Here is a 12633-nt window from a genome sequence, read left to right on the forward strand (position 1 = left end):
ATTTATTTATTTATTTATTTTTAGTTTTAGCTAAACTGCTCAACTAGCTTGTTTTTAGGAAATAGATTAAAAGAGTTCACACAAAAATATTGAACTTAATTTCCTGAATTTTCCAGGTGTTTCAGATATTAATTTTGCAATTTCCAGATATAGTGGAAGAAACTAAAAGTAAGAGACCACATAAATTTTAAGAATATTATATATTTAAACTATATATTTAAAATATATAATATATATTTATATATATAAATAATATATATTTAAAATATATAAACTATATATTTATATATTATTCTTAAAGTTTTATATATTTATATTTATATATTTTAAGAATAATATATTTATATGGCCACCCTTCTCCCCAATGAACGATTGCAATTAAATATTGAGTCACAAGAAAATAAATAATTAAAATAAATAAAATTTAAAATACCCAAAACTTTGTTCTATACTTGAACACATCCAAAATATACAAAAATATTTAACTCAGTTTCCCTAATGTTTCCAGGTTTTTTTTTACTAGATATGATCGATTTTTCTGAATTATCCTGGATTTTTTCTTCCAAAATCAATTTCCCTGAGATTTCCAGGTTTTCCAGATCTTCCAGGTAGTGCATGAACCCTGATTAAACTGCTAATAATACTACTACGTTACACACACAATTAACACGAAAATTTACCCCTTGAAAGTACAATAATTAAAGCAGTGGGAGACCCGGGTTCGATTTCCGGCGGGAGCTCATGTCGTTCGGATTCCACGTTATTCAGTAGATCCACGTCTTATATAGCCTCGCTGCTAAAAGGGACGCTAAACTAAACTCAACTCAACAATAATTCGGCATTAAAACTGATCTATCAGTATGAAGTTTAATCCATTTGTTGATGCGTCAACGTAGCCAAGTCGAAATCTTAACTCTAATATTCATTTCCCGAAATTATCTGCACAGAAATGAACTTAAATATGTCGCATACAAAACTGTAAATAACTTCAAAACGAGATGCCAACAAAATAAGTCAAATTTTATAAGGTCGCTACCACTTTAGAATAACATCTTGGTCCAGACGCGCATACACATACACAGAATTCGGTACTAAAAGAATATTAAATTATTTTGCTTCTAAGAGGAAATATACAATTGATAAATATATCAATTGTATTACAAGACTCAACCGGTGATACCTTCCAATGTCTAGTAAAGAACGTCTAGTCTGATGATATGCGTCTTATAAATACAAACAAATTTTAATCAGAAAAGGTTTGACTATTGCTAAAATACACAGATCGTATTTACAGGAAAAATTCAGAAAAGGGTCTTGGTAGCCAACGTATTAATCCTTTTAAATTATATCGTATAGTTTTATACAATAGGGTAGTATCATCATTATTCGATTAAAAGGTACCAATAAAATTTTTTTACTTCGTTTTTTTTCTTTTTCTTCAAGCATGGAGGCATTGTAGAACACGTTACGTATGATTTCACGCCTTTCTGCGTCGAGACATAATGTGATGACGTCATAACTTAAAAATATTTTTTGTTATACCTATTTTTATCATTTTTTGGGGGGCTTACTTTTGCACCCAGAAGACTGAAATTTTGCACACGCATTCAATGCACCCTCAGTATTTTTCAGATTTTTTTCAGATCTCTGAGTTAAAATAGGGGATTCAAAGGGGTAAAAAGAAGGTATTTTTTTTTTAACAAAAAGTTCCCTTTTTGCGATTTTCCCGCCTCAGATACATGATGGAGACATGTGAATGGTACAGTTTGAAAGTCTGTTCTATTCTGAAGAGGAGAATGTACGAACCACGATCCTAGGATAAATAGGGATGTCGGGAAATTTTTATATTACATCCAGGTCTTTTTGAGTAATCTGGGTGAGGCTTATTGGTAAATATTTTTTTCCGCCTTCACTATTCAAGGTAAAAGCTTGGAATTTAGTACACCTCTTAGTATTTTTCATTTGATTTTGAGATCTGTGTGTTACCACAGAAGGAAGTCCAGAGGGGCTCAAAATTTGATTTGATTTTTTTTTTTTTTTTTTTTTTTTTTTTTTTTTTTTTTTAAATAGAAAAAATCCCGATTTCTCTCAAAATTTCCTGCCTCAGGGACATGATAGGGAAATGTTAATGATACCGTTTGAAAGACTGTTTGTTCTATTCTCAAGAGAAATCATGATCCTAGGATAAATAGGGATGATGATGTAGCCACTTGATGGAAAGTCTATAATTTACCCCCCAAGAAAGTCATAATTTAAAGCGGTTAAACAAGCACTGTTGAAGGTTGTAGCTAATACTCGAAAATTTGGCTACTACAAATATAAAGGATTTGTTGACATGAATTAAAATATACCGAACTTCAGTCTAAAAAACCTGAAATGAAAGATACTTTCTCTCCACACTCACTCACTCAAAAAGTTGTGGCTAGCAAGAGTTCTTCGTAGCCATACATCATGAAGTTAATTTTCGAGCGTTACTACACTTATTTAAGAAACAATAAGTTATGCTTACCGAACGGATCACACGGGGTGCCTTTGAAGACTATTCTGTAATTGGTTAGGAAAATAGCTCCCTCTGCCGGAAGAAGCGCTGGGCCTCCTGTAACGCCACCTGTTCCTTCTTCTCTTCCGTCAGGTAGCAGGTACACCCGAAGACCCTCCATCACAGATTCTTCACCAGGTAACATGTTAGGAGTTAGAATCTTTGGCTGGAATAAGAAAGAAATAACAATGAATTCATAGTATCTATTACATTTAAGCCTTACTAATTACTCCCATTTCTTTTTATTATGGTAAAGGATTGCAAGGAAAATTGAGAATGGGCAAGAGCCGGATTACAGAGTGGACTCTAAAAGAAAGGATAATTTGGAGCAATGTGTGCTAAAAGAAAATGACACACATACAGAAAAAATATACTAGTAAGAAAATATATTTGAACAACTCCATATTACGATTATTATAATCGTAAGCGAAGTATGTCGTGAAGTACAGTTTTTAATTTTGTCAATAAGAGTGTAACATATTTTGACAGTTCTGATGACAAATGTATTTCTTGTTGTCTTAGTAAAATAGGACAAAAATCAGCAATGGATACCAAGTTAAATCCCCCTAAATACAACTAGTTAAATCCCCCTATCTATCTATCTATTGAACATCTTATATATGACAATACGCAACAAACGCTGCGTAGTTCTTTCAAAAATATATCTGATCAAAATTAAAACTAGGATATAAAAATCTGTACTTTTTAATTGAAATAAAGTTCACTCTAACTAAACCTCGGTTTTGATACCTGGTTTGAGTAGAAATTTTACTTTTAATATGGCTTGGTCCACAGTGAAATGCGTTCCTGTGAAGTTGAAAGATACTATCATAGCATTTGCCTGTGAACCCGAGAAAAATATGGAAAAACTTCCTTATGGATTGCCGGTCACAGAATTTACACTCAGGGCCTCTGACTGCGGGAAGAAAAAAAAAAAAAAAAACGCTTATCATCACCATATACTCACTCAGTAATAAAGCATTCGTTTTCAATTGACTGAAAATGGTGATGGAAACGAAGATTTGAAGGGCGCAAATTTCAAATTGGTAGGTCAGGAGATACCAAAGTATTCAAAGCACAGTCTTGAACGAAATCCCCGGGCAGGGATTTGAAACAAATCGTAGTTGAGGGTCCTGGAGACCCCCCCCCCCCCCCGAATTATGACAAGATAATGACTGATACCTAGTTGGAAAGTTTATGGACCACTGATTCCAACGAAGTAACACTTGTGAAATCCCGCTACATTCGTAGAAGAAGAAAAAACAAAAAAACTAAAAAAATATATGAAAAAATAGAATTTGGGGTCTCTGGCAACTCTTACAGTCACTCTACGCTTACAAAATGAAGCTAATGTTATAGGCAATACACTTGTGACAATAATATTTTTAAAAAATGGTACCCATTGCTGCAATACAAAGTAAGATAGAAATTCAGAACTAAATTCCTATTAAAAAAAACTCCCTGTATATCATTTTCGAAGGGCTGTTGCAGACCTCCACGTTGTCAGCCCTGGTGACCTCCCTAATTATCATTTAATCATGATTCATACATCGTTGGAAAGCTTATGGATCATAGATTCCAAAAAAGTCAAGAGTTCATAGGCCATTTTGTAAAACTCCAAATACGGTACTTCATAATCAGATGCTTGCATATATATATATATATATATATATATATATATATATATATATATATATATATATATATATATATATATATATTTAATGATGGCAAAGCTTTAAAAAACTTCCTTAACACAACAATGTCTGGTCACTACTACATGCAATTACAGAAGGATCAAATAGCTTTCCCAAAGCACATATTTCTGTAGTTTGGGAGTCTTTTCTAAATTTCGCGTATTGTTAGAAATTGCGCGCAAAACAGCCAATTTCGCGTTTTATCGCACAACGAAAACCAATGAAAATACACACAGAGTATCTCTAGCAATAACTTTTCCTGAAAATTTCGAGGTAGAAGTGTAATTCAAATGTTTTTGGTAAGTGCAACTTTTGTACGTAATAAATATTTATTTTTTTGTCTTACCTTCTGTATAGGTGGAAGCCTCTTGGATTCTCTATGAACAGCCTCTAAAGTTTCTATGTGCATATGCACAACACCAGGAACCATTTGATGCAGACAACGGATATGCTCTGCACTCACCCCACCTTCTGTACATACTTTATCTACAAAGCGAGAGACATGGCGGATGACTGCACAACCCATCTCTCCTGGGTCCTGCTCCTCAAAACCAGACTCCGCATCTGCACTGTCACTTTCAGCAACGCTACAACAAAACGAGTTTAAAAATTACTTAGAAACTTAAAAAGGAAAGATTGATGTTTTAACTTACATTTGTACTATTGTATTCAAATTTCAAGACAACATTGCACACGTTAGTTACCTGGGAGGATTTGACACCAAGCATTTAAGTTCTTTACAATCTCTTCTATGATAAATGCGCTGAAAATCTATCTAATTTAAGGTGAAAGATCGGAGAAGGTACGATGTAACTACGAGGAGGTATCAAAAAGTTTCGAGCAAGTTCTGTAACACACCAACAGATGGCAGCGCAAGGCTGCACGTACACACACAACGACCTTCATAAGACAGTGTGACAAGTGACATTCTTCGTACATCGAGAACTGTGTAACTGGTGCTCTTCTGACCACGTGCTTTACTACTTCTGTGGTTTTATCATAGACAGCAAGTTTGAACGAGCGAACATGATTCCCTCTGTGAAACTGGGCAAATCCGCCATAGAGATGCTTAACGTGATTCGGCAAGTGTATAGCGATGCCGCAATAAATCGTTTGAGGTGTTTTGAGTAGCACATGCGCTTCAAGAGCAGACATCACTTAAAGAAGGCGAGAGATCAGGACGACCTTCAACTAATACAACACCCATAAGTGTCGAAACCATTCAGCAACTTGTGGATAAAGGTCGTCGGAGAACAATCTACACCATTGCTGCCATTGTCGGTGTGTCATACGGAACAGTGCAGGCAATCCTCACGTGTGATTTGAACGTGCACTGTGTTGCTGACAAGTTCGTCCCCAAGCTGCTGACCCAGGAACAGAAGGAATACTGTGTCAAAGTCTGCCAAGACCTCCGTCAGCGTACCGTGGATGAACCACCTTTCATGTCCAGGATCATTACCGGTGATGAAACCTGGCTGTGTGGGTACGACCCTGAGACAAAGCGATAGTCTTCACAGTGGGAGAACCCATAATCTCCACGACCGAAAAAGGCAGGCATGTACGCAGCTCGACCAAGTGCAAGCTTATCGTTTTTTTCGACATTCGTGGCATTGTGCATCACGAATTCGTTCCCAGGGCCAAGAATGCAAACAACAAGTTCTATTGCTAGGTTATAAAACGTCTGTGGGAAGATATTCGGCGAAAGCGACCGGATCTGTGGCGTGCGAAAAACTGGTTGCTCCATAACGACAATGCACCCTGCCAACGTGCTCTCCTCATACGTGAGTTTCTCACTACAAACAAGATGATCGCACTTCCGCACCCACCCTACTCAGTAGATTTGGCTCCTGCAGACCACCATCATTTCGTAGCTGAAAATTCAGTTGAAAGTTGTCGTTTCGACAACCATTGCGGAGATTCCGCGCAAATCGCAGAATATGCTTGACATGTTTCAATTCCAGTAGTGGCAGAAATGCTAAGAGAACTATATTGCTGTAAGAGGTAACTATTTTGAAGGTGATTATGTGTAAACGTAGATAAATAAATAAAGTACTTTCTTGAAAACAGAACTGGTCTCGAAACTTTCTGACAATACCTTATATTAGATCGACTGTTGTGACGGAATGTCCTCCGGGAAATCAAAATTTAACTATGTGGCAACATTGCATATTAAGTTGGAACCATTAGCATTGCTCTACAATCCATCAAACAGTTACATCGATTCTTAAAGTAATTAAGTGGTGCTAGTGTCAACGTCTATTGACTTTAACTGTCATCTGGCAAGAATCGATGGAATTATTTGATGGATTGGTAGATCTGATCTATGATTCTTTACTTGCAACGTTGCCGCATAGTGTTATTTGCGACTCCAGACAAAGACCCGAAAGGTCTGCAAATATATATATTTTCTGGTTTATTTTGACTTGTAGACTAGTGCTCTGTGGTCCGTGGGCACCATTTTTAGAACACCTATTAGTGTATTCACAATCCCTGAACATGAATCTTTCAAGCTCTGAAAGACAAAGAACATAAAGATGAAAAATATGTTGCAATCAATATACTGTATTTACCCCGCAAATGCTGGAAAGCATACTTGAAAGTAAATTTAGTATTAGCATTCTGAAATATTGATTTTACAACTTTGTTCCCTTGCTTGCAAGCGTAGTACAAAAACTAAAATAACTAAAGATCATGCCGTATTGTATTACTGGATTGTTTCGCTTTAGAAAGGTACAACAAATGAAAATTCAAACAACATGCTAGTTCTGAAAAAATTCAACCAATCTTACCTATTCGTTATACTATTGCTAGCTCTCTCTTCATCTATAGCTACATCCTGTTTGTGTGTTCGACAGCTAATATCTATGGGCACTAACAGATACACCATTCGATTGGCGTAGTGGATTGCTTGACTGTACATGGTAGATTCTTCACTCGCTTCCAGCTCTTTCTGCTTCTCTGGATTTCGAAATAGAAGAAACATTTATTAATATATTGCTATCTTATTATTCTCGATTCGAAAATAGGTACACAGAAAAAATGTTCTGATGATGGCAACTAAAGTTTATAATTGATCTAAAATAACATTAAAACTAATTATTTAACCATACAACACGAAGCATATTTTAATTATGAAAAACTTTTTCCTGCCTCAAGTATACGATGGAACATATTGCTGAGTACTGTTTCCGAGCACCTTCTACTACGTACTCGTTGCTAAATGAAATACAAGGTGTTTAGAATCCCTTCATATTCCATCAGGGACGGATCCAGGACAGACTTCTCGGGGGGGGATCTAATACTGCTACTTGGAGCTACTTCTAAGAGCTCCAAACTCTGGGATGGATTTTATTTATATATAACAAGAAAGTTTCCTCTTCGGGGAAGAGCAATTGCCCCCCCTCTCCTGGATCCACCCATATATTTTAAGCATTATACACGAAATGCTCCTTCTTATTATTATGGGTCTTGTAAAAACAAATTATTTACTGATATTCACATTGCAAATTCGCTCGAAAAACAAACAAAGTAAAAATTAACTTACACAATATATAGATCACTTAACTTCTGAGAATTTTCACACATCAGTACGCACATATTTTGTTTTTATTAAGCCTGTAAAAATTATAAAATATGTTATTACGGAATAGAACAAAGAGAACTTGAAGAGGTCGATGTTTTCAAGTATCTGGGAAGCATTTTGACTAGAGACGCTTACTGCACAAAAGAAATCAGATCAAAAATTGCCATAGCCAAAGAAGCATTCAACAAGAATAGATTACTCTCAACTAGCAGAGTTAATATTGGACTACGGAAGAAGTTGGCTACGTCTATATACGGAGCTTTGTTCAGTATGGTTCAGAGGACTTGGACATTACGGAAGTTACAGACGAAATATTTAGAGCTTTGAAATGTGGTGCTGGAGGAAGATAGAGAAGATGAAATGGACACAGACAGCAAGAAACGAAGATATTTTAAAACGGATAGGAGAGAAGAGGACGCTTTTAGCCAGCATCCTTCGTAGGAAGGTCAACTGAACACTTGTATTAAAATATTTTGATTATCAGAACAAGAACTTACCTATATCATACGTCGTCCATAGTCGCATCTGTTCAGCTGCTATCTCTAACGCTGATGGTTCTTGACATTTTACAAAGCCAGACCTTCTATCTTTCCAAGGAAATTCTTTGCTCTGTAAAAGGAAAAAATTACAGTTACAATCAAGAAACACAACATGAAAACTTCAATCGTAAATTAAAATTTCTGTAAATTAGATCATCAAACATAAATTAGAAATTTAAGCTTAAATTAGGAATTCACGAGATCTCTGATCAGTTAATCAGAAGTTGCATGAAAAGTGAAAAACTGCATGACTGAACCGAGACTTGAGCCAGGAATCTTCGGCATACCGTGCCGATCTTTTAACCACCATGCTACCGAGTCCGCTCCCTCAACAGCCACACATCTTCCAGCCAGACATTCTTGAAGTCGGTATTCTTCCACTCAGACCACGTGGTTTGTACAACTTCCTGTTGTGCTTGAGCAATCTAGTGTCTACATTCAGAATATCTCTGACGGTTGTATTATCATTATATTGACGAATGAAGAAAATAATCTAGAATTTTTACACACCAATGCCTCTATAGGTGCGAATTCAATGTTAGACAATGTCAGGGAGCAGATTGGGAAGCGTAATTGTTAAAGTATCGGCGCGGTATGCCGAAGATCCCGGGTTCGAGTCCCGATTCAGTCATGCACTTTTCCACTCTTTATGTAACCTTAGATAGAGGTGGTATCTTTATCACCCACTCTCACTCTGAATGGTTTCTACAGATGTTCTGGTTTCACTTTCCCTAACTTCAGTATAATTTTTTACTTTGTCTTCACTTCTCCTCCCTACAAAAGCAGACAATACCTTTCTTTCGTTAATGTTTTATTTTTTTTATGTTATTTGTAGTATTATAATATAATGATTAGTTATAAAGAAAGCAAAACATAAATCTACTTACAAATATTTATATCATAATATATCCTTGTTTGCAATTTCTATTGTTTTATTTTCACCTGCTCCGTCGACTATAACAATATCACATATTCCACGTATACTGATTACACAAAATTACAATTGGATGTAGCCTATTTTCAGTTCTTTTATTCGTAAGATACACATTTAATAAATTTCCCTGATTTTCGCTAGCTACTTATACGCTTCCCTAATTCCCTGAGTTCCCAAGTCTTTAGAAACCATGCCCTGCATGGATTGTGTTTATGTTCCATGTGTCCAATTATTAAGACTTTTATTATTTGTAACAAAGACTTCCTTGTACACTCATGTCCAAAATGATTGTCGCATATCTATAACTGTCTTCTTGTAAGAATATAATTGGATAATGATTCTGCAGGGTACTTTTAACACTGATACTATGTGTATAATCCGGAAATGTATATCTGTGGAAATTTCATAGGAAAATAATTATAAATACGAAAACTAGAATGAGTAAAACAAAATGTTGTTAAATGGACAAGAAAGTTTTATTTTCGTTTTATTGTTTTTATTTACTGCTCTTTTGACATGAAATTTGCCACATACATGTCTTTGCCGATTATACACTTACTAACATTGTAAGAAATACCAGGCGAGTTTGTTATCAAATTATATTCCTACAACAACATATTTATAGACATGCGACAATAATTTTGGACATGAGTGTACGACACAGCAAACAGGCTTTGATGTTACTCATACAAAAAAATTTGTATGTGGTAAGCATGTACTTTTTGCTGACAACTGTGAGTTTTAACTATTCACAATAACTTAACGGATGTAAGTAACTTACCTCTCGAGGGCTGACAGGACTCAACGACGGATCCCTTTCAAACCCAAGACGATTTGATTGACTGGAATCTGGCCTCACTATATAAAGAGCTTTGATATCTTTCTGTACATCTTGGTAAAACGCTGACTCCCAAAACTGTTGGTTCTGCCATACCGGATGATCCTATTCGATAGAGGTTTGAAAAATTAATCAAGAAATTTAACGAAAATAACATATAAATTAAGGACAAAAGCACCATCATCATCAAAATATAGTAAGAAAAAAAAAAAAGAGAGAGGAAAATGAAAATTAAACGAAATTTCTAGTTTTACATCTCTTATGCTGAAGCAGACGGATGATCAATGGAAATGAATGATTATGAAATACTCTGTGAAATAATTAGGATTATGAATTAGATTTCTGGGCTTTCGGCATCTATGGCCATGTTACCCCTCACTAGGATTAGGATTTGGAATTAGATTTCTAGGCTTTCGGCATCTATGGCCATGTTAGCCTCTGACTAGGATTAGGATTAGGAATTAGATTTCTGGGCTTTCGGCATCTATGGCCATATTAGCCCATCATGCATAAGAGGGAGACGTCCCTCGGTGATCACACTATCCGAGGAAAGGGAAGGAAGGAAGCGGCCTGGAATCTGTATGTTAGGTAACATCCCTGCATCTGCTTAGTGTGAAGGACGAACACCTCACTCAGGATGACTGGCCTTGAAAAATCATTTACACTTTTTTTGACCGAATGTCCCCTCCGGGAATCGAACCCTGGACACACACTGTGAAATGAAAAGGTAGGAGGAAACGGGAAAATCCCGAGAAAACACATTCACGTTTGCCACAAACTCTCATGTTCCAGGATCGAACCATTGACCCCTCAAACCCGAAGTAAACACTCTTAACACTGAACTACCGTACCTTAAAATAAAAAGTAATAGTAAAAATGTAAATTTCAGAAAGAAATTCTTAATTTCACATTTTTTAGTAACCTAAGACAGTATGTTTAATTCATGGATATAATTACTTCTACAAGTCTACAATATTTTAGGTTGTTTTGATTGGAAAAAACGAAATATTTTAGCTTAAAGTCCCACGTTTATGCCCTTGAGGCGAAGAGAAACGATGATTAAAGCAAGTGAATGATGAAAAATTGGTGGAATGAGAAAGTGGGAGGAAACGGAAGTATCCAAGAAACCCACGGACACAATGTTGTCCACCACAGCCGGAGATCGAACTAGGGACCCCACGAACCAGAGGTAAGCGTTCTACTACTGAGCCACTGTGCCCCCTATTTGGACCCTGAGTTTAGCGTCCGTTTACCACGGACACTACATAAGATGCGGGCCTATAGTTTAACGTGGGATACGAACCACATGGGCTTCCACAGGAAATCGAAACCTGATTTCGCAAACAATACTATAGGACGAATGGAGAAAACTATATATTTTTTCTACTCCGAAGAGGGAGGGGGACAAATTAAACAAAATTTCGAACTACAACAACAAAATGGACTACTTAAGGATCGACTCAGGTCCTCGGCTTGCCACATTGGTACAGTAACTTTTTCGCTCTCAAGTCAGTACTCAGCCAATTCAGACGAGGACTGCACAAATCGCTGTTAATGGTTGCAAACATCAGTGACAAGTAATAGGTACCTTTGACTACCTATAACCATCTACGGCAATATATGAGAAGATATGAGGATAGAATTCTATGAGAGTATGTTATCACTCCGGTTCCCACATTAACAAAGAGTTTATTGTAATGTAAAATAAAATGTAAAAATGAAAACAAAATACACTTCTGTAAGTCCATTGCACAAAGTAAAATTAATGTTCTAAAAATTAGTTCATAATAAAGATCACTATATCCAATAATAATTTAATTATCTCGGATTTCACTCTAGTCCTCTAAATATTCCAATATTGTAACACATGTTCTTTTTGCTCTCAGCAGTTCATTTGATTTCAAAATTAAAAGTTTTTCAATTAAATTATAAGTAATAGTCTTACCTGTATGCATGTGTACGCAAATTGAATTACTCCTGTACAAAGTTTCCGACAAAAAGCTGTCGCAAGAGGGAGCAAGGCAGCTGCCACACCATGCTCATCCATGGCAGAATCGTCCTGGAATAATAATTGTTTTAAAAATTTCAAAATTTCCATTCACTGCAGACATTCTAATTTCATATATAAAAAAAAAAAATCAACTTTCATTTATTTTATTCACACTGACAAGAAATATTTATTCAAAATTCAAAAACCGGAAGTGAAACACGTGAAAGTAGGCTAACCACTGCACTACTCGGTCTGCCCCTTAGCAATGCACACATTCACTATTCAGGCCGGTGCTCACCGATTCAGACCACATTCTTTTCAATTTATTCTGTGAGATTTGTTTACTCAAAACTTACACAGTATAAATGAAAGAAAAATTGTAGTTATAAAAATCCATGTAAGGAAGCTGGCTCTATAAAAGTAACTATCGTGATTACTCTATATTCTTATAAAAACACTACATTTGGATCGGAGTAATCTCAACAAAAGCTGACATATCAATATACACATAGA

General features: G+C 35.8%; 1 protein-coding gene across 3 annotated transcripts in view; it reads right to left on the reverse strand.

Annotated features, from left to right (window-relative positions):
* The window catches only part of Sbf (SET domain binding factor), a 211026-nt gene that overhangs the window by 126845 nt on the left and 71548 nt on the right, over window positions 1–12633 (reverse strand). For all 3 annotated transcript variants that reach the window (XM_081739289.1, XM_081739287.1, XM_081739288.1), the window contains exons 12-17: window positions 12076–12189; window positions 10074–10235; window positions 8317–8428; window positions 7026–7194; window positions 4583–4823; window positions 2510–2705 (exon numbers count right to left, since the gene is read on the reverse strand). In XM_081739289.1, the coding sequence (XP_081595415.1) occupies window positions 2510–2705; window positions 4583–4823; window positions 7026–7194; window positions 8317–8428; window positions 10074–10235; window positions 12076–12189 (994 nt within the window). The remainder of the gene's footprint in view (window positions 1–2509; window positions 2706–4582; window positions 4824–7025; window positions 7195–8316; window positions 8429–10073; window positions 10236–12075; window positions 12190–12633) is intronic.

The sequence above is a fragment of the Thermobia domestica genome, chromosome 14, assembly GCF_964235325.1.
Source record: "Thermobia domestica chromosome 14, izTheDome1.hap1.1, whole genome shotgun sequence".
In the NCBI taxonomy this organism is placed as follows: Eukaryota; Metazoa; Arthropoda; class Insecta; order Zygentoma; family Lepismatidae; genus Thermobia; species Thermobia domestica.